This window comes from Cavia porcellus, unplaced genomic scaffold (genome assembly GCF_034190915.1).
Source record: "Cavia porcellus strain 051 isolate PalLab524CR breed Dunkin Hartley unplaced genomic scaffold, mCavPor4.1 scaffold_6, whole genome shotgun sequence".
NCBI lineage: Eukaryota > Metazoa > Chordata > Mammalia > Rodentia > Caviidae > Cavia > Cavia porcellus.
Genome location: NW_026947489.1, coordinates 93,325,107 through 93,351,588, shown reverse-complemented (window position 1 = coordinate 93,351,588; position 26,482 = coordinate 93,325,107). Strand labels below are relative to the sequence as shown.

Below are 26,482 nucleotides of genomic sequence, written 5' to 3'. Positions count from 1 at the left end.
GGAACTTGTAAGGGATTAGGAAATCTCTGGAATCACATCTCAGAAGAATCCGATCTATGAAGCCAGTCTACAAAAATAAGCCCAAAGGACCCGTGGTCAGCAGGTCTGGGGAAATGCCCAGTATGCATGTCTCTAGCTGAGCAGCCTCAGAGCACTCTAGCACGCTGAAGGGTCTGAGAGGCCCCAAGGAAGCCTTAGGGGCTCCCCGAACTATTTAAGAGACTCTTTCCAGGTGTTCGGGGACTCACTCTGCCCACCTCCTTTCTCACTGGCCCGGTCCAGGCGGCTTCTGGAGAGAGAGTCCCACTTTGCCACATGGTCAGGTGGGGCCAGAAGGGCACTGGCACTGCCCCCACACAGGTCCCCACTCCTACCCCACGTGTCCCTGCCACCCCACCCTTCAGAGCATGTGCAAAGGGGACAGGGGACCACAGACTTGATGGAGCTCCGCTTCCTCACACAGACACAGTCATCCTCACTGAAGTCCTCGGATCCTGAAGAATAAACTGAAAACCCTTTTCCACCTTCCCAGCCAGCAGGGAAGGATCAGGGACAGTTTTGGAGTCCAGAGTCTCCATGAAAAAGCCAACTTCTCCCCTCCTTCCTCTGGAAAGGAAACAAAAGAACAGGAAGGAGTGGCAGCGGCCACATACCAAGGCATCCTCAATGGCGTCCTGATTAGGAGATAATGACCCTGTCCTTTGAAGACAGTCACACCTGGCCAGCATGAGGAGTCCTCATTTGACTTGAAAACAACCTAAATCCCTTTTATGAGGTAGGGAGTGTCTGAGGTAATAAACACTTAAGTAATTAGATGGATTTTATGGAGACAACTGTGCACCCAACGCTGGGGAAAATCATCTTGGTAATGGGCCGACGCCCGAGGTGGGTATATAAGAGCCAGGGCAGAAGGGAAGGCCATCGAATCACCAAGACTTCTCCTCTCAGCCTCACACAAACCCAGCTCCCAGCGCCATGGCTTGCTGCATCACCCGCGGCTGCAGTGTCCCCTCCGGCCCCGCCACCACCATCTGCTCCTCAGACAAGTCCTGCCGCTGTGGGGTCTGCCTGCCCAGCACCTGCCCACATGAGATCAGCCTCCTGCAGCCCACCTGCTGCGACCCCTGCCCCCCTCCCTGCTGCCAGCCTGAGGTCTATGTGCCCAGCTGCTGGCTGCTCAGCTCCTGCCACCCAACTCCCGGCATCAGCGGGATTGATGTGACGACCTTTGTCCAGCCTGGCTGTCAGAATCCCTGTGAGCCCTGCTGCTAAGCAGCCACTCCTTGACCAGGACCAGGCTGCTCGAGGTCCTCCCTGTAACCTGGCTTCGTGCTCATGCTGCTTTGTACCCCGGAGCTGACTCAGTCCAATGTCTAGGGCCAGCTGTCCGTGAATCCACTGGACCTCCCAATGCCCTGCCCTCTGGGGACAGGGGACCTCCTACCTTTTAGGCTGTTCTGCTGCTCTTTGAGAAATAACCATTCGGACTACTTATCAATAAACTTCACTCTGGCTTAGCAAATATGGTCTTGTGATGGTTTCTTTCTGTGTTTCCCTCTCAGTGGAAGAAAAATACCTACCTCTGCCTGCACGGCAGATCATCCTCCTACTCCAGGGTCCCCCAGTGGGAGGGCCGTCGTGATGGGATTTATCGAAACATTACAGACTGGATCTTTGGAAAAGGCTTAAGATTGAGAAACTCCAGAGATCACTTTTTAGGATTTTTTTAATTTAGGAAAGTTTTTTTGAAAGCATCTGCTGTGCCATGAACTGAGCTAGACTCTAAACCTTAGTGAGTTTTTAATATTTAATTTTAGTTTACAACGATCACAACACTGACTCTTCTTTCTTTTAATAGACTGAGCAAATGGATCATGGCACAGGCATGAGGTACTTTTTACTTCCTTAGAGTTGCCAATAGAATTCCAGATGCAACAAAGGCAGAAGGAGGTAGACGCGCAGATGTTAGGTAGGTAAACAGTGACAGAGAAATACCCTGAGTTTAAATTTTAAAATATATTGCAAGAGAAGTGCCTTTGCCATGGATGCCTCTCAAAATCCTCCTCTTCGCCTCCAGCTACTCTCTGAAGCGTTTCTCCAAGTGCCCTGTTCTGTCACAGCTGTCTCCAAGTCCCAAATCCACCAAAAACATTCCCCTTTTATGGTCATTCTGACTTTGGGGATGAATCAGAAGTCCCATGGGGCCATATGGTGACTAAGTAGGTGAGGACACCCCGAGATGCCCGCCTGTCCACAGATGTCACCGAGGAGCAGCCTTCCCTGTATTTTTTAACCTACCTTGTAAAGACATTCGGGAAAGGAAAGACACTTCCAGAAGCAGGCAAAGTGCTGGAGAGGATTTTGAGGGAAATGAATGGGAACCCATCTTTTCCTATAGTAAAACTTTTATGAAAAAAGTTTATAACAAAACAGAAACAAATAACACTTAACACGCTGCGTGTTATTACGTTCAGAGCGGTTACTCCGAGCACAAGGCATCAACAAAAAGAGTCCGTGTAAGAGAGGAAGCAAGCAGGCACTAGCACCAAACTTGCTTTTCAATGAAATTTTTTAAATTCAAGCCTTCTCCATGTACGTCCATCTCCCCTTGGATGTGCCATCTTCCAGTAAAGTCCATTTTAATGAATATTAGCATTCAGTGAGTAAGCCTGGCCCTCTTCAATGAGCTTGTGTTGGTTGCAATGGTCCTAACCATGCACACAGGTTTACTAAGCCAAGCAAAATGTATTTTTATCATGTCATTGAGACGTTCTTAAGTAATCAGACCACAGTACAGTATTTTCTATGTACCAAGATAGTCATATGATTCTAAGAGCCCCAACATACTGTTCCTCTTAGGAAAAAAACATTTCTGGAATTGCTAAGTCAGCCCTTTGGTTGTCCTGGAAAAGCCCACGGGCAGTAAGCTCTTTGCAGGCAGAGCACTATCTGGTTATGTATTTTTGTGCTTGCTCTGGGACTGGGGGAAACTCTGGATTTCAATCTCAGTTTTCTCATAAATGTAGTAGCTTCCCACCTGTGCCTGGTTTCCACACCGTCAGTCTCCTTGCTACTGTTCTCTTCCCTGCTTTTATCTGAGGGTTATGGTAAGAGCCAAGGCCCTTACAGCAGGCACCATCTGACCTCAGCCCCCATCCCATGCGAGATTCGCTATTTCTACGAGTGGCTTTTTAACTCCTTGCTTCCAAAGGTAGCTTTTTTGTTTCTTGAACTATGCACTTGTGACTGAGCGTGGTGGTATACACCTGGAATCTGAATTACTCTGGAGGCTGAGACAGGAGGATCCAAATTCAAGGCCAGCCTGGACAACGTGATGAGACTCTGTCTCAAAATAAACATTTTTTAAAAGTGCAGGGGACACCATTCAGTGACAGAGAGTTTGCTTAGCAGGTGTGAGACACTGGAAGTAACCTCCAATATGAGGTAGGGAGGAAGGAGAGGTGGAGAGAGGGGGGATAGGGAGGGGGAGGAGAGGGGGAGAGAAAGGGGAGGGGAAGAGGAGGGAGAGGGAAAGGGGGAGGGGGAGAGAGGAGGGAAAGAGGGAGGGAGAGGAGGAGGGGAGGAAGAAGGAGAAGAGAACTTTAAGAATTCGTGCTGAGCGGCTCCCCCAGCCCATTATTTTTATTTTCTGTTTTGAGACGCAGTCTCACTAATTTGCCCAAGCTGGGTTTAAACTTGCAACCCTTCTGCTTCAGCTTCTCAGAAAATAAAAATGCATTAGTTCTTTCAGTTTTATCCATAAATATGTTTATAAGAATCAATGGAAAATCGGGATTTTCTCATTGATATAAGATAATCATCATTCCCGTGTCAAGCTTACAAGGGATAAATCTCTAGTCTTTATTTTTAGTATTGAAAATAACTTCAAGTAGCCCACAACCACTCTCGTAATACCATCATATTATTAATACCGGCCACCCTGGGCTGGTTAGACAGCCCCTCCAGGAGACCAGGCCATGTGTATTTCAGCCCTGGATCTGCCTCACACAGCCTCTGACCCTGGGAAAACCACTAAGTCCTCTGAATCTTAAGTCTCAAGCCAGTGGCACGGGCAGGCTGACCAGGTCACCCCTGAAGTCCTTCAGCTGAACCTGCGAGGCCCTGGGTCCACCAGAAGCGCTTGGCAGCCAGCACTCTGTGCCACTGAGGGGGCTATTTCCACCGCCTCCCGGGGGTGGACAGCATGGGGTGCGCATCTCCCAGAGCTCAGTGGAGCAGGCTCCCTGTGTGTGACATGGGGTGCCATGTCCCCCTGACTAAAGCTCGTAAGCGGTGACCGCCATCATGGGCTCGTTTACAGGTGAAGAAATGGAGGCTGGGAAAGACTAAGTTAATGTAAGTAACAGAGGAGGAATGAAACTTAAAACTGCCCCAAAACCTACCCCTGCTCCTCCCGTCACACCGAAGCCCCGGTCTCCTCTCCAGACAGCATAGGCTGCGGTGAAACGGAGGCCCCTGGCTGCTTTTATTCCAGGGTACATCCCTGTCACTACAGGCCTCTCCGCCTCGCTCCCTCTGAACTGGATGTTTGCTCCCACGGACGCAGTGACAGCTGGCTCTGGAGCGGCTGTAGTGTCAGACTAAATGGATCTACACAGCAAACTTAGTAGGGATCTATTAATGTTTGTAAAAGGAGAAGAGGGAAGAGGTGTGGAAGAGAATGATGGAGACGTGAGACAGATAGGTACCAGTTCCCCAAGAGGTGAGTGGGCAGATGGCGGAGGGCACTAAGATTGAAAAATATTTCCATTTCTCACAAGGAGGGCGAACCGTGTTTCCATCTCCAGTCAGGCTTTGCTCCTGACCTGCCAGGTCAGCAGTGTCAGCTGGGTCCTACACCCGGAGCTGAAGCCAGAATGTGGGGCAACTCAAGCATACTTCCAGGTTTCCTGGTGAATTTCAATCCTAGCCCCAGGTAGAAAACCAAAGAATTTCCCTTTTCCTTCAAGCCCTGCTGTACCTGCGCCCTGAGACTTCCTCTCTGTCCTTGTTGACTGCAGACTGGTCCTCGCTGACCTCCCACTGGGCCTTGCCTCAAATATCTGTGCCTTTCCCTCTGCCCATAGTGTCCAGGTGAATCTCACCTGCTGCTGACCTTGAGGTAACACAGCCAGTGCCCCACTCACAACCAGCCTTCTACAGAATGGTGGGGGCTCATTCCATGTCACAGCCTCAGAGAGACTGTCTTCCATTCAAATGCACCTCTCACTTATTAATTACAAGGCCAACTGTTAAACAAGATGAAAAGCAGTTCCTGTCTCATAGAACTGGGGTGAAGATGAAATTAATTGGAATCCATGCGGCCCTTAGCACAACCTCCACACCCACCTTTGCACACTGCTTTGTGGTACTGGGGCAGGGACTCCCTGGTTTTGCTCTGGCTGGTTTTCTGTAAGGTGCCACCCATAGAGGGCGCTAGAAGGAGACAGCAAATTGGGGGAGGGGAGAGGTTCCTGTTGCCCTAGCAACCAATATTTTATTTGGCAGCAATGTAGGTTGTAGTCTCCAGGTTCTTCAGACAGGAAGGAAGGAAGGAAGGAAGGAAGGAAGGAAGGAAAGAGGGAGGGAAAAGAGGAGAAGAGAAGGGGAGGGAAGGAGAGAGGAGGGAAGGATCACTGTGCCTCAGAAACACCAGCACCAACAAAGAAATGAGGCATCCCTGCAGAGACGCAAGCTCTGACCCTACAGGGCCTCCACTCTGGGCAGCAGCTAGAGGCCAGAGCCCACATTTCCAAGCTTCTCCGTTCAAATAAACCTAACCCTCTCTCTCTTCATCCTCCAACCGGAGAGCTGGTAGCTCCTTCCAGTCTATTTTGTTATCTGTCCTCCAGTACTTAGGGGGTTAAGCTATAATGCCCTCTATTAAAGCTCTCTGCTAAAATACCTGGTGTGAAGTTTATCATGTTTGCATAATTCCCTGAGTAAACGCGAGATGGCTGTGATAAATGCTGGCTTTCATTGCTTTCTTAACTGTCTTTTGTACATTTATCCCATGGATTCCAGCCTCTGGATTCCACCCCAAATTCCAAGCACTGTACCAGGTACTCGAGATGCCACGCGAACAAGAGAATGGCCCTATTTTGCAGGGAGCTCCATCTGATAAAGAGAACTGGCATGTGTACCAAAAAATAATGCAAGGGCTATGGGTAGCTGTGGGCTTCCAGCGCCGTCAGGGGCAGGGCTAGGACAGCATGATCCAAGTGGTCACTGTTTTTCTTGCCCAAAACACGCTTAAGTGTTTTATAAGCATTTCTGATTGAAATCAGCTTAATCCAAATCCCCAAAGCTTTCTTGGCCGTTTGAGCCCCATTCCCTAGCATTTCCTTTCCTGGGAATCTGCATGGTGACCACAGGCAGCCTTCCTGGTGCTGCGTCTCTCTTCCACGCCACACATGGTGACTTGTGCAGTGCTGGCTTCATTTATATCAGCAGTGGATTACACACGTCATTCTTGCCTCCTATTTTCTTAGCCCTTGCAGGAAGGCTGTAACAGATCGTTATTTCCCCCAAATTTGTTGTTGAGAAAGCCGAAGTTCCTACAGGTGAGGTAGCCTGACACCGTCCTTACAATCCTAAGTTATAATTAAAATCCAAAAGGAGCTCCCGAACTCCCTCGGTTTCCTTACCTAGGACTTAATTATACATTGTCAGAATCAGGTGCACAGGGGTTCCCAGCCTCTTCCATCAACCCCAGACCACGCACTCCTGGTAAACAAAGGACCATGTCTTCTATTTCTGTGTCTCCACCACACTTTTCAGAATAATGAAAGCTTCAATAAATACATAATAATGCATGTCTCAGCTGATTGGTTCTCTGTACCACAGTTGCATGATAACTTTAGCCATAATACGTTGCCAACAATGCAGAATTAAGGTGAAAGGAATTTTGGAAAGATGTCTGCCTGCCTGTCTGTCTATCAGTCTGTCTGTCTGACAGGTGGGTCACCATCAGCTTGGGAATGCTTTTGAAAAATTGGAACACATGGGTCAGCAATTTCGTTTTTCTATAAATAATCTTGCTGCTTTGCAAAGAGATGGGAGCTCACTCTTCTGATCACATGTCATCTCCTGAACTTGGGGCTGTATCTGCTCCAATTTATGGGTTAAACCAGCAGTCCTTTTTAAGTCTGAGGCCTCATTCCTATTTATTTACAATTGCATATTTAAATAATGTAGTATGGAGATGTCGGAAAGCACCCAGCAGACTCTGCCCTTCCCAGGTAAGAGTGCATCCCATAGCTTCATTCTTCACTCATTCCCTCCAGCCCGTAGAAAATACAGGCACGTATCTGGTAGAAAGAGGCCCCACATGCGTTCCCGTCCCCCAGATGCATGCAGGATACTAATCCAAAAAGCATCATTGCTTAGCTCTCGGGAACATCGATCTTGATTCTCTGCACTAACCGTGATCACTTGGAAGAAGTTCCGGTTGGTAGAAAAGAGGAGAAGCAAGGTAGGTACGGGGGTGTTTATGCATCCCAGGCGCCATCTGGAAACGGCAGCAGGAAGCATCTGGATGTCACAACGCAATCAAAGAAATGAAGGGAGCCTATCTCAAGACAGATACAAGAAGTCAATGTGTTATTTGCACGGGATTACACAAACAAGGAAATGTCCTGGAGGACGGAAGCCATGTTCTTCAAAACAGGCAGGTATAAAAGACCCACCGAGGACAGCTCCCTAGAGGAAAAAACCACTTCTGGCAACAAAGCCTCCGCCTGAAGAGTGTCACCATGGCTTGCTCTGACACCCGGCTCCATCGGTGCTGCCCTGTCCGCACTGGCCCTGCCATCAGCCTCTGCTCCTCTGACATCTGCGGCCCACGTGAGCTCTGCCTGCCCAGCACCTGCCCGCACAGGATCAGCCTCCTTCAGCCCGCCTGCTGTGACCCCTGTCCCCCACCCTGCTGTGTGCCTGACACCTACGTGTCATCCTGCTGGCTGCTCAGGAAGTGCAGCCCCACCCCGAACCTGACGGGGGTCTCTGTCACCACCTGTGTCTAGTCCTGTGAGTGGGAACCTCCTTGCCGCTGGCCACTGGCATTGCCAAGAGCTTGCCCATGTGGCCCCGGGGACCTCCCGTCGTCAGGAAGGGTACTTAGCAGATGTCCTTCCACTGGGTGCCTGGACGCCGTCTCAGCTCTGAGCCTTCGGTCTGCCAGGCATCCTCCTTCCTTGTTTTGAACAGCGATTCCAAAGAACTGGCAAAGGATGCCATCAGAAGGCCCGTGCTATAAAAGTCAATAAACAGCACCACTCCCCAGACAGTGCCGTCTCCATGTTTAATGCTCTCATTGACCAAGAACTCCTGACACAGGCATCGTGAAGCCACAGACAGGTCCAGCGGAATGATGCCTTCTGACATCACCATTGTACATCTCACAGCCCAGAGGACGTCTCCCAGGGGCACGTAGACATCTGGGGGCCTGCCCGTGTAATAAAATGCATTCACTCTAAGTAAGAATTGTTTAAAGTTCCAAGGTCAGAAGCTACCTTTAGTTTTAAGTCTTTCCTGCCTATTTACATAAATTCCCATTTCCTTTCAGAGAAGGGGAGCTGGAAGTTAGTTAAAACCCCAGCATACGTTCTAATCTGTAATTTAAGCCAGTTCATTAAATATCCAGCAAATGTGCCTAGTGAGTTCCAGGCCTAGTCCCAGGTGCCTGAAAGAGACAAGGTTAAGATAAAATTCCCACTTCCCAGGATCTTGTATTGGAGAGAGAAAGCCAAAGGTAAGTGAGACCATCATCTGCATGGAAGGGCAGTGAGCCCATTCTGCAGGGCGGAGGAGAAAAGGGAACATCTGAAAGAATCTGGAAGAATCTCTTTATAGAGATATTTGAGCAGAGACTGGAGGAACAAGCAGGACTGAGAAACAAAGAATCAGTCACAGAAGGACACTTCGAGCCCAAGAAACCTTACAGGGAGGACACAGGGGTGGCAAGTACTCGGGAAGCTTTGCTTTCCTATCAGCTTTACCTGGTTCCCTTTACAGTGCCTATCAATATTTCAGCCCAAACCGAACTCACTCTGCTCATGGGCTTTTCTCACACACACTCCAGTCATTTTTTTCTCTTCTTTTAAAATTGCATTGGTTTTTGGTGGCATCCTCCCCAGAGCAACTCAGCAAGGAAGCCACACTTCTCATTTATTCAGTAGTCACCTGCCATTTAGCAGGGCATGGAAGTCGAATTCCACCAGCCAAGCAGTTTTGTGCTGAGGAAGTGTGTGAAGAGGTCAGAAGCGTGGACTGGAGATTGTCCCGTGCGACAGCTTCACCTGCCAACCTTTGGGAGGGCAAATTAGGACCAACTGAAGCGAAGGATGCTGCACCCGGCATTTCTCAGAGCAATCAGCAACCACTGAAGAAGACCCAAGAGATAAAAGCAAACACACACACTGACAGGGGAGAGCATGCAAAATGACCCACAGGAGTGCCACAGCTCTGAACCACGTTAGATAAGTTCTGCTTCCAAAACCCACTGCCATCTGAGAATCTGGGATTTTTCTTTTTGGGTCAGTTTCCTCTTATGTTAAAGTCTATGCATTGCTTAAGGGAAAAGGAAGACCGAGGTGGTTTTCTTTGAATGGTGCATTTATTACAGGATTGCAACTGGGTGCATCTTTGCTCCAATAACTTTTACTCACTGCAAGGTTGGTATAACTTTAAAAATGCTGACCCTATAGAAACAGAATAAAACAATTTTTAGAAACTCACTATTGATTTACTTAAAATAATGAACGACTGTAATCTGACACCATTCTGTCACCTTCCTTGCTCTCTAGAATCGGAATTATATCATCAGGAAATAAGACTAATACATTTGAGATGCACAGAGTAATCAAATGAAACATAATCTTTGAGTGTCCCTAGCCTCGCTGACTTCAGTGAGTTAAAAACTAATTAACCATTTCTCAGATTAGCTACTGCCCATCACATCATGCTGTGCCTACTGTTTAAAACTAAGGAGGAGGAAGCAAGAAGACCTTAGCTGTAAAACCACAGCAGAAGTCACTTGGTTGATCACCAGAGTCCATGCAAGGGTGGGCACAGCAGAATCCTGTGATGATAAAATATGATGATCTCGTGACAAAAATAACAGGTCAGTGAGTCAAAAACTTGCTTGCTTTAATAAGGGTTGCAGCTCTAAATAGGCAGGAAAATTCCAAACTGATTACAAAATCTTAAGGGAAAAGAATGTCATAAACAAAGCCAAGCGTGGAAAGCCCTCCGGTTGGACCCAACCCACTGGGCTGCGTGTATAAAAGCCCAGGAGTGAGAGAAGGAGGCATTTGAACCTCAGAACCCTCTTCTTTCTTGAAAGCCAGAGCTAGCCAGGCTCCCAGCAGACACCATGGCTTGCTGCATCACCCGCGGCTGCAGTGTCCCCTCTGGCCCCGCCACCACCATCTGCTCCGCAGACAAGTCCTGCCGCTGCGGGGTCTGCCTGCCCAGCACCTGCCCACACACTGTCTGGCAACTGGAGCCCACCTGCTGCGACAACTGTCCCCCACCCTGCCACATTCCCCAGCCCTGTGTGCCCACCTGCTTCCTGCTCAACTCCTGCCAGCCAACCCCGGGCCTGGAGACCATCAACCTCACCACCTTCACCCAGCGCTGCTGCGACCCCTGCCTCCCCAGCGGCTGCTGACATGTGACTGGCCCAACATGGTGACCCCGGCAGATCTCTAGTCAGTATTCACCTGCCACAGAAGATTAACAGATGGCCCAGAGGCGGGAACCCTACCTTTGCCTCTAATGGAGAGAAAGCCAAGAAATTCCTCTCTGGTTATTTGACTAACAATTTGGTTCATTTGAGCAGGTGCAAGTCTTCCATTATCAAAATGCTATGAAAACCTCTAAGACTTCAGACTTTCAAGACCTTCTTGGTTATGTTGCTTCCTGGATCTTATTTCCCATACTCAACAGTTTCATAAAAGCAAAGGAACCTGCCGATGGGTTTTCTAATAAACTTTATTTCTCTGGGCACACGTGTTCTTTGTTTATGTTAGAGTTTGGGACATATTTCTATTTAAAAAACAGATGAAAATAATTTTTAAGTTCATTAAGGAACCAGGAAAACTCACTAGCACAGCTTGCTAACATTGGTTCTTTCATGTTCACCTTCTGTTTCTCCTCTTCCTCAGACAAATACCTTGCTGGAATGAGCCAGTGTACATTTACCTAATTTTTTCTAGGTGAATCATGTGTGTTCATTCATGTAACCCTCAAAATAGCATCAGTAGATGAGAAAAATGGAGATTGAAGATTCTCAAAGTCATAAGGCTTTTTGTTTTGTTTTGGTTTTCGTTTTTGAGGCACAGTCCTGCTATGTAGTTGAGGCTGACCTTGGACTCCTGCTATAGAATTTGATACCATCAGGTGACTGCCTGAGAGCCAGAGCCGAAGTATTGATTAAATGTGACCTACTACATCAGTTAACTTTATCACTCTGCTCAACTTTATCTCAGCAAACTATGCTTTTCTGAGTCTACGGAGGATTCGCATGCGATGTTTTCTATGCAATACACATGCACACATGCATGTAGTACATTCACGGAAACACACGGAAAAAAACAGAGATAAAGTTGGGAGATGTGCGTGGGGTGGGAAAAGGTAGGGAAGAAAGAGAAAAAACAAACGCTTTTAGGCAAATATGTTTTTGAGTGTCCTTGAAGAACCTGGCTGTCTCTCTGAAAAGAGACTTCCTAGAATATTTCTCACAGGCTTCCTAAGCGTCAGACTTATAATGAACAGAGTTCTAGCTCGAACACTCCTAGGATGCTGTTGCTGAGATATTTAGTACATTTGCTCATTTGGTCAACATCTCTTGAGTGTTTCCCCGATGCCTGGCACCATCTTCCATCTAGAGGGATAAATAAAAAGAAATGCTATTATGGGGGATAGGAAGGGAAGAGGAGGGAGTAAAGAGACTGAAAACAACCAGGATATACGTTACATGGCTGTACCAGTTCCCACAAAATGAATATCACTCTTCTGGGCAGCAGGCACATACTAAGAAATTCATTAAAATTTTGCAAAAGAAATCTTTTACCTAAAGCACCCTCAAACTTCCCCCAAATCCAGGGAAAGAGATAGGCACGTTATCGTAATCATGACACATGTGTGTTAATTTCACATGTGCAGAACTACAGCAGATGATCCCCACTGGCTGAGGATGGAGAGGCAGCTAGGCCCGCATGTTGGAGGAGGAAGTGGACCCAGCAGCAGCGTGGCAGGACCAGGGGAGCCCCTTTGCTCTCCAGAAGAGGTCCTCAAGGATGAACGGGCAGGAGGAGGAGCAGGAGCACCAGCTTAGCAAGTCACAAGGGTGAGGGGAGCTACCGGAGGGTGCTGGGAAGGACGGGGTGAATGGGAGAAATGCAAAGCCTGGAGGTGCAGACTCTCCAAAGCAGAGCGCTTCAACTTAAGTCTCAAAGCAATGAAAGGTTTGAAGCCAGGGACTGACTGTCTTACTATGCCTCTGCTCCTTTCCACTGTTCCTCTGATTTACATTCTCATCACCGCCGTTATCCCTATCGACTAACGAGAAGTCGATAGGGATGGGATGCATGTGTGTCCTGATTTTCATCACTTTGAAAATCTACCATTCAAACAAGGATTGCCATATTTTTCCTGCAGTTACTCAAAGGAAAAAGAGAGATCTTTTATTTTAAGACAAAATAGATTTCATAGCTCTGATGCACGGTTTACACTCCCATTAAAAACCACAAATGGGGTGTCATGATTCCAGTGAGTCACTGTGCCGTCTGAGGACAAGCATGTCACTGCTCTAGGACTCTTCATCTTCAGTAATAAACAAAGGATGAGCCCCAGGTCTCTAAGTCCACTGAAGAGAAAATATAGTAGAGGACTAGTAGAGTCCTAGCAATCTTGTCAATAGAAAGGATGAGATTAAACCCGCCCCACACCTGCTGCTTTACAAGGGTTTCTGTTCCACAATCTTAAATCTTAATTACAGAAGCAGGATGCTCTACACAAATAGCAATTCTTTTAACCTTTTGTGGAGAGCCCTAAGGACCAGTGAATTCTGAGTAAGAAACTGATACCTTTCTGTCATGAAATTCTAATTGTAGCCCTCTCCAAGCCATTTTCCCTTTACTATGCTTCTTTTACAATGCCAAGATAATTCCCTTCCTTTTGTTTTCATGGGATTCCCCCCCACCCCTCCCGCACCTAATGCTTTCCTTCCTACAATCAGACAGTATAGCAGCAATGTATAATACTGTGTTGATAAATTTTCCCACTAGGTCACAGAGCAGGGATGTCTACTGTGCCCACTGTGGTACCCCTAGCATTTGTCACAGTATCTGATACATGGCGATTGCTCAGTAACTGACTATCAGATGGAATTTTAGCTACTGAATGAAATATTTAACAGTCCGAAATTCCTCGCTTTATTACAGAGTACACAGTTTGGTAGATATTTATGCAGATAAATCTGGGGGAAGTCCTGGGGGAGGCACAGATAACTTTTTCAGATTTTTAATTTATTAATTCACATACCACCACCTTCTCTTCTTGTATATTTGAATACTTGTCCATTCATTACAAGCTTTTGAGATTAATCTTTGCTATTTCTCATAAAGTTGCTCTCTTACTGGCAGCTCCAAATTTCACCTTTTGCTTTTGACTGTTTCTTTGGTCTTTACTTTGCCTTGAAATTGATCTACAACTCACTTTGATGATGATAATAATTTATCTTTAGGTAGTTCTTTATGGTTGTCTATGGACTTCACTGCTTTTTACCTCATGCGACTCTTCCAATAGTCTTCGCAGAGGAGGAATGTAGACATTATTACCCTTGTTTTACAGAAAAGAAAAACAAAATTCTAAAAAGTGAATTGTTCCCCTAACAAGAGAGGTCTCTAGCAGTACCAGGACCAGGAAAGAGCTCTCCAACTCCTTATAGGGTCTCCTTTATCTACTTCTCCATTCCCCAAACAAATACATATGCTCCCCATCACGCACTGATGGACGTAGAGGAGGAGGTGGAGGAGAATGTGAAGAACAGGGCTTGAAGGGTGAGTGAGTCCTCCCCTGCTAAGGGGAAATGACTTCAGGTGGAAAGGTGATACGGCCAGGAACCCACTAGCGCTCACTCTGAACCCTGAATTGTGCCTGCGTGTAAACCATAGCCTGGAAATAGGACATGGGTCTTTTCTACCACAGATATACTCGATTTGGGTAGAAAATACAATACAGTGGTGGGGACAGGAGTGAAATAAAAGTTAGCATAATAATCTATCTCAGACCCATAGTTCGCTTTCCACTGGTAGCAATTTTGCTTGAATTTTTGCATTGTGGGTTTAAGTTATTCTTTCATGTAGTGTATATGAACTTAGGCCAAAAATAAGTAAGTAAATAAAGAAAGAAAAGTCAACTTGCCTATAATTACTAGCACAGGAAATGAAGTAAGCTAATTCTCAGTAGAAAGATAAACACAAGAATGTTTTCATCTATTTATGAAACACAATAAAATGAGGAAATTTCATTTTTGCTCATCAAATAACACTTTTAAAATACCCATAAAAGTTATGAGGAAGTGGGAATTCTTGGTCAAACTCAGCTGATGGAATGAGTAGAAAACAGGGAAATAGAATCCTTCCACAGAGCTATACGGCAACGATTATCAAAGCCTGAAGAATGCTGATAATTGGCATCTTCTCTTATAATTCTACCTGATAATTATTTCTGCTTCTGAAATAATCAGAAATGTGCACAAAGATTTATATATAGTTCCTCTCCTTTGCCACAATTATCATAGAGAAAAATAACCTAACTGCTTCATAATATGGAAATTTCAAGTAACTTAGAAATGTAATTGTCTGAAGAATATTAGGAAAAATTTAAAACAACATCATCTACTATACCTAAGAATATAAGGAAAATGTACATGTCTAAGTGAAATGTAAGTTATAGAGCCCACAATACAATGTGATTCCAGTAATGTAACAAAGACACTCAACACAATATGCAAAAGTGATTCTGTGTATGTACATCTATAAAATATTACTAGGTAATTTCTATTGATGAGGTAATGAATGATTTGCCTTTATGCTTTTCTATATCATCCAACATTTTAATGAATATATAATATGAGTATCACAGATCTGTTTTAAGTTTGCCCACATTTCTCATAGACCTATTTCTCCACATGAGTGCAATATCAACCTCCAAAAGCCTCAAAGATGAAAAAAAATCACAAAAATTAAGTTCAGCTCTTCAAAGCAAGAACACCTCATGGGGACAATTGGTGCCAAGGGGAAGAGCATGAAAACCAGACACACCAGGGAGGAGACGGGAGCACTGCAGGGGGCTAACAATCCAGGCTTCTGGCAGGGCTGGCGCTGGAATTCTAATGGCAGAAGCCTTTGTGATAACCCCATAAAGCTTGCGCTCCTGTGACAAACAGCAAGAGTAATCACTTCAGATTTAGCAATGAACTCAAATAAAAGATAATTAGGGAAATAGAGACTCTTTATGGGCATCTAGATGTCAGAGCAATTAAAGGTAATGGAGGCAGTAACATAAACAAGAACCAGGAAAGAAGATTCTGATTGGGTCCAACCCACTGGGCTACTGTGCATAAAAGCCCAGGAGCAAGAGAAGGAGGCATTTGAACCTCAGAACCTTCTTCTTTCTTGAAAACCAGAGCTAGCCAGGCTCCCGGCACACACCATGGCTTGCTGCATCACCCGCGGCTGCAGTGTCCCCTCTGGCCCCGCCACCACCATCTGCTCCGCAGACAAGTCCTGCCGCTGCGGGGTCTGCCTGCCCAGCACCTGCCCACACACTGTCTGGCAACTGGAGCCCACCTGCTGCGACAACTGTCCCCCACCCTGCCACATTCCCCAGCCCTGTGTGCCCACCTGCTTCCTGCTCAACTCCTGCCAGCCAACCCCGGGCCTGGAGACCATCAACCTCACCACCTTCACCCAGCGCTGCTGCGACCCCTGCCTCCCCAGCGGCTGCTGACCCTGCCGGCTTCGTGTAGGGCCTGTCGTGGGAAGAACCAACCCTGGACCTCTAGCTTTCACCTGGCACCGCACCTGCAGCTGATGTCCTCTGCCTTAGACGCTGGAACACGGATGGCAGAATCACTGACCTCACCCACTGCCTTTACCAGGAACGCAACAAGACACTTCCCGTCACCACGCAGTCAAACCACGGTTTGACCAGGTGGATGTCCAGGGGCTTCCCAAGGCTGCTTGATTCTTTCATGCTAAAGTGCTTCTTGCTTTGGGTGCTTGGGAATTCTGTTTCCAGTCTTGGGTGGAATCTTTCCCCAAATTGAGGAGCTTCCTCATGACCGTCCTAATAAACTGTGTATCTCCAGCATAGCACAAAGCTCTACAATTGCTTTTATTGGTTTCCATGGATTCATTAAATGTGTTTCTTAACTTCCAATGTTGGCATTTTAAGAAAAACCGGGAACGGGGGTAAATCTGAAAATGGTGACCGTACAGAAATATTTCTTGCTTTTGCTGTTCTTGGTGTTTGAAGAAACCCAAACGGCCTGGCCTATGAGGTGCCAGAGTCTACAGCATACTTGAAGGAGATTTTCCACCACTCGTCCTCCCAAAATACGGTTAAGACAGGTTGGGAAATATTGAACATGAGCTGAACACCAAACATGATTAACTGTAAGGACAACTCCAGGGCCCCTGATTAGCCATGAAAGAATCGATGATCCACTAATATTTATTAAATGCTTATTATATATCCTATGTTTAGCTTTTCCATTCAAAATAAGTAGTGGGTAGCTGTCTTGCAGGTAAGGCAGACACAACCATAGTAACCCTCTGTTCTTTCATGCAGTTTATAATTATTTCCTGAAGCCCAGTTGCTCTATTATAATAAAAAATATAAGAAGTGTTCTACCAGTCACCTTAGGAAAGGAGGGCCCAAAAAGTTGAGAACATCAAGATTGCTGCCACAGGACTAAAAAAGATAAACAGAAACTGTCAAAGACACAGTCAAAGACACACTGGTGGAGAGCTGTGGTCGAAATGCCCTAGGCATTCAACTGATGTCCCAGAAGCAACAAGTCAGAAGAATAAAGATCACAACCCGGAACACAGCACACACTAAGTGACACTCACTCTATCCAAACCTGGAACCAAGCCCAGGAGGAGCAGAAGGATCCGGCAGTGATTTAACTCCCTGTCACAACAAACAACGCCCCGCATAAGCAAGAGTTCCAAAACATCCCTCCAGGGTGATCAGCGGATGATAATAAACTCAGAAATGTGAAGCAACTAGGGGATTCCACCCAGCATCAAGAGGAGATCAGAGAAAAACGGTGAGGAAAAGTAGGGAATAAAAATAGTTCCAGGGATCCCTAAACATTCAGACATTTCTTACAAATAGTTCCAAGGACTTAAAGGGAAAGATGCATAGATATGAAAGGAGAAAGGGCAAGGAAAGGGATCTCACCAGAAAAGTGTAATTTTAGGGTTTAATTTAATGAATTAAATTTAAATTATTTACAGTAAATGAGAGAAATAAATGAAAATTCTAGAAATAAAGTGTACAATATCCAAAATAAAGAATTCAAAAGTGGCTTTGTAGAAAATTGGTCATTGTCAATTAGGAATGAGGTCAATGGATCAAATTAACCCAAACCAAAGTCCATAGAGAAAAATGACCGGAACCTGGGCAGGCTCAGTCCTCAGACTTCTGATGAAGTTGTCACCCTGGATCAGTTGACTAGAACATAATAAACCTTGACTGCAGACATCGTCCATAAAATTAATTAAGGTATTTCAGTAGCCTAAATGTCAAAGTTAAAATTGTAAAGCTAACAGAAGATTTAAGAAAGCAAACCATAAACTAACAAGGCGTCTTGTGATACGCAGATGTTCCTCAGAGGAGACACAGAGCACCTACGAGAAACTACAACAGAACTTTACAAGCATAACTAAGAAAATAAAAAAGACAAGCACATCACAGGAAAAAATGTTCAAAATACAGATGTCTAACAAAGGACTCAATATTCCAAGCATAAAATTATAGGCAAAGGGGCTGGGGATTTAGCTCAGCAGCATAAGCGGCCTGCCTTGCAAGCAGGCAATCGTGAGTTCGACCGCTGGTACCGATAAAAAAGAAAAAAGAAAAAAAAAATTACAGGCAAAAGATTGAGTAGTTGTCTATCAATGAACATACTCAAAAGGCCAGGAGAGGGGCTGCACATAGTCATTTGAGAAATATAAATTTATAGCAGATTGGGGCAAAAAGCCTGGAAGTTTCTTGTAAAATATACACTTATTCAGTGACTCAACAATTCTATGCCTGGGTATTAAACAAGAGGAATTTAATAAATATATATTAAAGAATGTACAGAATGTTTGTTCATAATAGCCTTAAACAAGAAATAATCGAACTGTCCCTGCAAAAGAGAATAAACAACCTGAGGGTTCAGTGGAATATTCCTTAGCAACACAGATAAATTAACATGGCCCTGAGTGAAGAAAAAACACAAGAACACACCCATCATGTGATTCTGTTCACAAAATCAAAAAATCAGCAATGCCCATCTAAGGCACCAGGAGTCGGTACACTAGTCCCCTTCAGAGGCTGAGTACTGACCAAGCAGAGACACAGCTACCGAACTTTGCTCTCCACAGCTGCAGTTTCTGAAATGTTCTACTTCAGTGTGGATTTTTGGTATCATCAGTGTTCTGAGCTATCCAAAGAATTACGGAGACTTAGAGGATCTTAACTAGGGCAGTGATTACAGAACTGTGCCCACTGGCCAAAACTGCACTTAATCATATGTAAAGTTATCTGTACATGGAAGATATTAAAGAAGAAAAAGAATACACACCTGATAATTGTAGAGTCACGAGGGTCCAAGATGCAGCAACTGAGGATTTAAGGTGCTGTTAAGTATTACTATTTATTAAGTGAAATACATGTCTTGTTTATTATTTGACAGGCATATACAGTAGAAAAGGCAGGTGTTGTTTTCCAAGAAGGGGCTGAATAACTACCTAAGGAAAATACAGCTGGTAAGCACTAACAGCTGGGTGAAGGATATAAATATTCTGAGCAGTAGGACAGGGTTCTGTCTTCCACAAATTTTTGTCTCTTTTAGTGTCAATCTTTTGTAAATAATTGTGTATCAAAAGAGAAGCCACAGTCGACCTCAGTGGGTGCATTTTTAGCACATAGGTTAAGGGTTTATTGAATGTATGTCCCACATGTAGAGAACAAGAAGACAAGATCCATCTAACTGATAAACTACAATCAATATACATAAAAATCTATAGAGTTCAAAAGCAATGTGACAGCTGCGAGAGAGCTGGGGCCCCCGCAAAGGGTCTCTGGGAAACAGCTGAGTGACATCTGTGTTGAATTTGTCACCCGAGTTCATCAGGCAGGGAATGACAGAGGGGATGGCACCCAGCAATTTTGAAGAATGGCCAGTTTGGTCTGTGAGACAGAAATTAGAACAGCAGCCTTGAAAGGTAACGTAGGAGATGATTCGGGCGCCCCTCGAGTGCAGAGCAGCTGCTGCAGCACTAGCTAAGACAAGGCTTGCTTCCAGAGGCTGATACGCACAAGCACAGCGGACTATGCTGTTCCCTTCTCCCTGCAGGCGGCTCTCAGTGATGCGGACAAGACCGACTGAGGTGCTGATGTGTAATCCTGGAGGCCAGCCTGGAAGCCTCCTGTTTCCTTGCGTGCTGCTCTCTCTAACAGATTGAAGCGCAGAGGGACAACAGAGCCACTCAACTCCAGGAATGTCAGCTGGGTGTGAGCCTCACAGTAAGGGGCTGTGACTCCCCAAGCACGCAAGTTGCTGCAGTTTCAGTTCAGAAACCGAAGCAACAGCCCCCTAAATTCATTCATATGCTACCCCAGTCCAGTTATGCATACTGCTCTGTCTGCATATCTTCCCACAAATTGCAGAGGTGCTTTATTCCCAGCCTGGCCAGCTCAAGTTACTCACATAATCCCTGCCATCCTCACTGTCACCCATCCCTGAGCCATGCCCTTTTTCATGAGATAATCAGTCCTGGGAGAGGCCTTGGACCAGGGCCTTTATCCACACATCCTCATTAGGATCGGAAGTAGGACCCTTTGGCTGCCCTTAACTTTGAATGTGTCTTGGTATCTTTGCTCTCCCATGAGTTGCATTGGAGGTGGTAGATTGGAATTAACTTGCCAGGATTCCAATAGTGTTTCACTGGGGTTGCAAATAAAACTTTCTGGGTTTTGGGGAAGATTAGGAAGGGAATGACAGTACTTGGATTATAATATTTAATATTTGGATTGCAATAGGTTAATCAGGCCTGCATTGAAGAAGGCCTTATCTGTCACAATAAAAAGTCTGGGCTTTGTTTCCATAGGCGATCAAACATAGACATGTATGTCCAATGTCCTGAGGTCAGGGGATATCGCACAATGTACAACCCTGGCACTGCCCACGGCCATCCATAGTGTTGTTTATTTTTCTCTCTGCCTAGTGTTTCCTTGTCTGGGGGATGGTATGCTGTAAACATGACCCCCCCCCCAATTTCTATCATCTAAGCTGTCGATCATCACTTATGTAAAGTGACTTTTCAATGTGAAAACAGGGAGACACAGTTCACATGCACACTCACACAGGCACACACTTTAAGCCAAACACACCTTGTACCTCCATCATGTACACACCTGCTTTAAGACCACAACAAGCTCCAAGACTGCTAATCAGAATGACTTTAATGGTAATGAAAACAAATCAATGTCACTTAATGAGCTGTCACATTGCTCTTAAAGATACACACAAGTCGTCAATCCACAGAATCAAAACTGATGGGGTATTATTTTCCTTAGTTGAAGTGGGCTGCATTTTTAATCACGGCTGTACCAAATTTTCTCCTTTGTTCCTTATTTCACCAAGAGGACAATGCTTCCTGAGAAGGTTTTCTGAAATAAGTATTTTATTCTCCCAGCCAATGGAAATGGCCCAAGTCCAGATTTAGTAACCTAAGGTTATCCTTTTACGAGGCATGGAACTTCCTCGGTAAATACACGACACTAATGAAACGTGTGCTGCAAACAGTACCCATGGAGGAGGCGAGAGCGTCCGTCAGCCTCCGTAAACACCCATGCGGGCGCCATATAAAAGTGTCGGAGGGAAGCAGGCATCTGGAGTCAAGGCCGTCGGATTGTCGCAGCCTCCCAGACGATGATGACTGCTGCTGGTTCGCTGGTGCGTGGCTCCCCTGAGTCCTGTGCCAGAGATGTAGGCTGCGCCCCCGCCTCGACCTGTTCCCCAGCAGTCACTCGTCTTTCCAGTGCTGGCCCTGTGTCTGGGTGTCAGGCCTCGAGCCTCCTCCCCGGGACTCACCTGTCCCCGGGGTGCCCGGCACCCTGCTACCTGGCTGTGGGCTGTGACGGTGGCTGCCTGGTGGAGAATGGCCCTTGGTGTGAAGACGGAGCCTTCAACAGCCACGAGAAGGAGACCATGCAGTTCCTGAATGACAGATTAGCCAACTACCTGGAGAAGGTGCGCTGCCTGGAGGAGGCCAACGCAGAGCTGGAGAGCAAGATACAAGGACAGTGCGAGCCTGATGCCCTGGTTGTGTGCCCCGATTACCAGTGCTACTTCGACACCATCGAAGACCTCCAGCAAAAGGTTCCGTATCTCTAGGCTCCCCTTTCCCGTCTTGGGGCTGCTGTGTGGCCTCCTGCCAGAGCTGCTTGACGGAAATAAACAACAGGCGAGGAGAATGCGGAGAGCTAATGCTCCATGCAGGAGCCCAGGGCTGCCATTAATTATCAAGGGACAACAAACAGTCACTGATGGGCAGACTTGACTTCTATCCTCTATAGAATGAGAAAACTCTCATAGCTGAAACCCCTTCTGCCCGGAGCACGGTGCCATCCCTGCTGGGTACAAGCCTGCACGTGTGTGTTCCTCTTTGCAGGTGTTGAATGTCACCTTTTAAATGTCACCCAGTATTCCTTTCCTTCTTTAACTGGTGCATTTCTATTACCATGGACAGAGAAAATCGTAACTGCATCCAAAGGCTTGGGAGTGTAGTGAGATTTAAAGCACATCAGAAGCAAACCTCTTTGCCTCGAAACTGGCTCGGCTCTTTTCTCTGTGAAGTGACCTGTTAGTAAGAAAAGTGCGGAGAGAGCAACTTCGTGCTGTCTTACAAACACTTGCACAAGGGAACGAGAGGCATTGTTGTCACAGGAGGACATGGGTAGGCCTCTCTCTAAGGGGCGTCTACTTATGGAACGACTTGCTTCTCAGATCTTATGCACAAAGGCGGAGAACTCCAGGCTCGCTGTGCAACTTGACAACCGCAAACTGGCCGTGGATGACTTCAGGTCAAGGTACGCGCAACTGTAGCTTCACAGTGATCCGTGGAGCTCTCTCAGGCATGTTCTCACTCTCTCCATCCCCAATAGTCCCTACCTAATATTTTTAAGCTGTGCGTGCTTTAAAAGCTTGAACCTAGCATCCTTTGGGGTGCAGGCAGAGGCGTGACGGCCTCTCTGGAGCGCACGTTCCCCACTCAGAGCTCTGTACCATGTCTAGCAGAGCAAGCACTGCATGCATCTCTCTTGCTGCGAAAGGTACGACAGCGAGCTGTCCCTGCGGCAGCTGTTGGAGAATGACATTAGCGGCCTGCGGGGGATCCTGGGCGAGCTGAGCCTGTGCAGGTCCGACCTGGAGGCGCAGGTGGAATCGCTGAAGGACGACCTCTTGTGCCTCAAGAAAAGCCACCAAGAGGTGAGGAAAATAGTCACTAAGGATGCTGAGAGTGACAAAGCCCAGCTGACAGTTTACAAATTGTGTGTGGGAACTGAATGCAGGAGGAGGTTGCTTACCCTGGACCACTCCTTGCTCACTCACTGCCTGCTCCGTCCCATGTGTGCCTGAGCCCAGAGGTGACATTTGTCATGTGTCATTGCCCAAGGCTGGTGCCACAGGAAGAAGCCTCACACCCTTCCTGCCGTTACTTCCCCCACTACGTCTAATCCACAAGCTGTGAAAATTGACCTAATCAACACGGACAAGGGAGATGGGTTTGAGCAGTGTTTGCCTTCATGTTTTTAAATATTCCGCATTTGCAAACCTTTCTGAATTATAAGATATTTTTTCAATTTTTTAAAATTTTATTTTAAAGAGAAAAAAAAGCTACAGAATTTCCAAAAACAAGATAAACAAGATAGGAAATTGATGGGGTAATGTATAGTGTATTTTTATCTTCAAAGGAGCTCTCAGTGATAAAATAGGCTTATTCCACACTGGTGAAGGCTGAATAATATAACAAAGTATATTTTCTCTTGGAACATTTGTTACTGACACTTTGCTCTCTGCTGTGACTTCTGTGAGCCCTGTGTGTGCATAGCAAACCTCCTGCATCTCACAGCTCCCAGAAGAGGTATAATTATCATAACCGTTTTGCAGAGGAAGATACTGAGGTGTTTACAAGTGGTCAACAGAGATTCAGGCCAGGCAATGTAAATCAAAACCCCCACACTTTTAACCACTCTGCCAATACCAAAACAGGACACCATGTTTATCAAATGGACATGTTTGTTCCCTGGCTCTGCGGTACACTGTCCACTGTCTCTACCTCCAGGAGGTCAGCGTGCTTCGTGCACAGCTTGGAGATCGACTCAATGTGGAGCTGGACATGGCCCCCACCGTGGACCTCAACGGGGCCCTGGAAGAGATGCGGCGGCAGTATGAGACGGTGCTGGCCAACAACCGCAAGGAGGCGGAAGAGTGGTTCTCGGCCCAGGTTAGCCCTGAGCGCAGCTAGGTGGGCACCTGGTCTCCGGCCTCCTGGGGTTCTCTAACAGGGACCTGTGTTGCAGGCAGAGGAGCTGAGCCAGCAGCAGCTGTCCAGTGCTGAGCAGCTGCAGGGGTGCCAGGTGGAGATCCTGGAGCTAAAGCGCACAGCCAACACGCTGGAAATCGAGCTGCAGGCGCAACAGAACCTGGTGTGTGTAGCAAAAAGCAGTCGGGTTACCACGGGAAGGTCAGCCCCTGAGAAACCATGCCCTCCGCCGGAACCCCAGACCAGGCTGGATTTCCCACTTGCAAGGATGACCTTTTCTAATCTTTTCCTATAAACTGCTGTTGATCCAGCTAGAGGCAAGAGTGAGTGACAGCTCCAGAGCCTGCAAGGTCCCACAGGGCCGCCATCTTCCCTCCCGGGACTGAGCAGGAGGCTGCTGCACCCTGGGGAGACAGAAAGAAGCGGCAGAGCAGAGTGACAGAGAGCTCTCGGAGCCAAAGGCAATTTGGCATGACAGTGGGTTTAACTCTCTTCATTGAGGACCATGTTGTAGGGTCTCTTTCATATCTAAAGCAAAGCATAGCTTTCAGGCTTTTTATCCTACACGGATGGTAAAATGTCCCAGGACCCAGGCTTCTACCAGCCCCTCACCATGCCCCACCCCACCAACTGCCATGTACACCAAGCAGCCAGGACCACGAGCACTCTCTGTAGACAGGCACTGGTGTGCATGCAGGAGGTCCAGGAGAACACTCAGGTGGCCAACAGCTGAGCGTCCCCTCACGTGAGAGCCGAGACACAGCCCACCCCTTACGATAGCCTCCCAGGGGAGCTACAGTGTGCACCCACTGACTAGGACTAGGAACACGGAGGCCAGGCTGAGGATTTGAGGAATCCTGCAACCCCCAGAGGTGAAGCAGAAGCTGAATCCTAAGGGTTCAACCCCAGGGCCCTTCTCTTTTTAACCAGTCTCTGCTACCCAGCCTCAAACTTTCCTCTCAAATGCTGGCCATCCTTTGTAAACTCCAGAGGGAAGTCACAGGTAGCAGTGGTCAGAGTGGAAGTGACTTCTGGCTCTGTGACAGCATTTAAAATTTTCCCAGGAAGAGCTCTAAGCCTACACGTACCAATTCCTTAGCCCTCACAGTCCTTATGAGCCAGGTGTTTTGCCTTCCTCATTTTATACAGAATAAAACTGAGGTCAGAGGCACTAAATGGGAACCCCAGAGGCAGAGCTCCGGGGGCCTTCTGATGATGCCTTCTGCCTGCAGACCGACTCTCTGGAATGCACCATGGCCGAAACTGAGGCCCAGTACAGCACCCAGCTGGCCCAGATGCAGGGCCTGATCGACAACGTGGAGACCCAGCTGGAGGAGATCCGATGTGACCTGGAGCGGCAGAACCAGGAGTACCAGGTGCTGCTGGACACCAAGGCCCGACTGGAGCAGGAGATCGCCACCTACCGCCGCCTGCTGGACAGGGAGGACAGCAGGCAAGTTCCTCAGTAAACTCCCCCAAAGAGGCTGATGCAGAGGCCCCCAAGGTCTGACCAAGGTTAACGTGTGGAGGGTTTTCTTTAAAGAAGAAGAGAAAGAGAAGGAGGAGGAGGAAGAGTGGCAGAGGCTAAGCCTGTGACAGTGAACGTGCCCAGGACATTTGCAAAATGAATAAAACATAGAAAATGTTACTCACAAGCCACTGCTGCTGTAAAGTGTCTCTGTGAGCCCAGGGTTGAAATAAGATTTAATAGCTTTAATAAGCTTTAATAAGTCCAAAGCTGTTCTGCAAAGAGATTTCCACAGAAGGGAGTTGCAGGGTTTCTAGGATGACAACCGCCACAGTGGCCTTGCTCAGCTGAGTGTAAAATTCATTCTCCCCCCGCCCCTGCCAGGCTCGCCAGTAGCCCCTGTTCTGTGGTGATGCCCTCGTCCGGCAACCCTTGTGAGCCCGGCTCGGCCTACATCCTTTGCACCGTGGAAAACTGCTGTGCGTGAAAAATGGAAAAATCGAAGCCAGTAGCCCTGGCAAAAACAGAGCCGCAGACAGCGACAAACAGCGACAGCCAAACCGAAAACACCAGACTGCGGTCTCTCCAACCCTAAGACTCTGCACCTGCAGCCCTGGCTATTCGTCCCCTCTTCCCCTTGAAGCTCTTTTGTGGTCATCTGGGAGCCCAGAAAGCTTTCTTGCTAACCTTGGAATAAAATGTGCTTCGCTCCTTTTGCATGGAAAATTCATAGCTTGCGGCTCACGGTTGTTAATGTAATAGCCGTCGCTGGCAGGAGAGCTGTGTAAACACGAATGCTGATCAGGTGTGCGTAAATCCAGGCCGAACATGTTCTCCAGAGCTCAAACACAAATCAGTTAACCCACACAAAAGCTTGTGAATCGTAGAAGCAGCTGCCTATACATTTCTCAGAGGAAATTTAGGAATAAAATACACTAAATGATATTTTCTCATTGTAAGAGTTTTAGGTTCTTTTTTTTTTTTTTTTTTTCTAATTGTAGTAAGGGAGAAAAACACTCATCTTCCAGCCTCTAAACAGCCATTGCGAGTGTTTTGGGAAACTTCCAGTTCTTATTCTCACCATTGGTTTTCCACATAGACATCACCACGCTTAGACACAAGTACCCTTGTGGAATTTTTTCTACTTCTATCACCCAGACACTTTCAATCCTAA

The 26,482-nt window shown here is 46.8% G+C and overlaps 4 protein-coding genes across 4 annotated transcripts; all 4 read left to right on the top strand.

The window, feature by feature from the left end:
• The first annotated feature begins 911 nt into the window (after window positions 1–911).
• LOC100731182 (keratin-associated protein 3-1) lies at window positions 912–1,522 on the top strand. Its single transcript, XM_003466950.3, has one exon. The coding sequence runs from the start codon at window positions 976–978 to the stop codon at window positions 1,270–1,272; it is 297 nt and encodes a 98-aa protein (XP_003466998.1). The 5' UTR covers window positions 912–975; the 3' UTR covers window positions 1,273–1,522.
• Window positions 1,523–10,302: 8,780 nt separating this feature from the next.
• LOC100730619 (keratin-associated protein 3-3) lies at window positions 10,303–11,008 on the top strand. The gene has a single exon (XM_023563821.2). The coding sequence runs from the start codon at window positions 10,376–10,378 to the stop codon at window positions 10,670–10,672; it is 297 nt and encodes a 98-aa protein (XP_023419589.1). The 5' UTR covers window positions 10,303–10,375; the 3' UTR covers window positions 10,673–11,008.
• A 4,642-nt stretch (window positions 11,009–15,650) lies between these two features.
• On the top strand, window positions 15,651–16,392 carry LOC100730339 (keratin-associated protein 3-3). Its single transcript, XM_003466947.2, has one exon. The coding sequence runs from the start codon at window positions 15,724–15,726 to the stop codon at window positions 16,018–16,020; it is 297 nt and encodes a 98-aa protein (XP_003466995.1). The 5' UTR covers window positions 15,651–15,723; the 3' UTR covers window positions 16,021–16,392.
• A 4,809-nt stretch (window positions 16,393–21,201) lies between these two features.
• Krt40 (keratin 40) lies at window positions 21,202–26,034 on the top strand. The gene is made up of 7 exons (XM_003467094.4): window positions 21,202–21,673; window positions 22,301–22,383; window positions 22,627–22,783; window positions 23,640–23,801; window positions 23,878–24,003; window positions 25,073–25,293; window positions 25,693–26,034. The coding sequence occupies exons 1-7, from the start codon at window positions 21,224–21,226 to the stop codon at window positions 25,793–25,795; spliced, it is 1,302 nt and encodes a 433-aa protein (XP_003467142.2). The 5' UTR covers window positions 21,202–21,223; the 3' UTR covers window positions 25,796–26,034.
• The last annotated feature ends 448 nt before the right edge of the window (window positions 26,035–26,482 follow it).

Coding starts and splice junctions, on each gene's coding strand:
- LOC100730339 (XM_003466947.2), top strand. CDS start 15,724: ATGGCTTGCTGCATCACCCGCGGCTGCAGTGTCCCCTCTGGCCCCGCC.
- LOC100730619 (XM_023563821.2), top strand. CDS start 10,376: ATGGCTTGCTGCATCACCCGCGGCTGCAGTGTCCCCTCTGGCCCCGCC.
- Krt40 (XM_003467094.4), top strand. CDS start 21,224: ATGATGACTGCTGCTGGTTCGCTGGTGCGTGGCTCCCCTGAGTCCTGT. Junction 22,384..22,626: donor GTGGATGACTTCAGGTCAAG/GTACGCGCAACT, acceptor TTGCTGCGAAAG/GTACGACAGCGAGCTGTCCC. Junction 23,802..23,877: donor AAGAGTGGTTCTCGGCCCAG/GTTAGCCCTGAG, acceptor CCTGTGTTGCAG/GCAGAGGAGCTGAGCCAGCA.
- LOC100731182 (XM_003466950.3), top strand. CDS start 976: ATGGCTTGCTGCATCACCCGCGGCTGCAGTGTCCCCTCCGGCCCCGCC.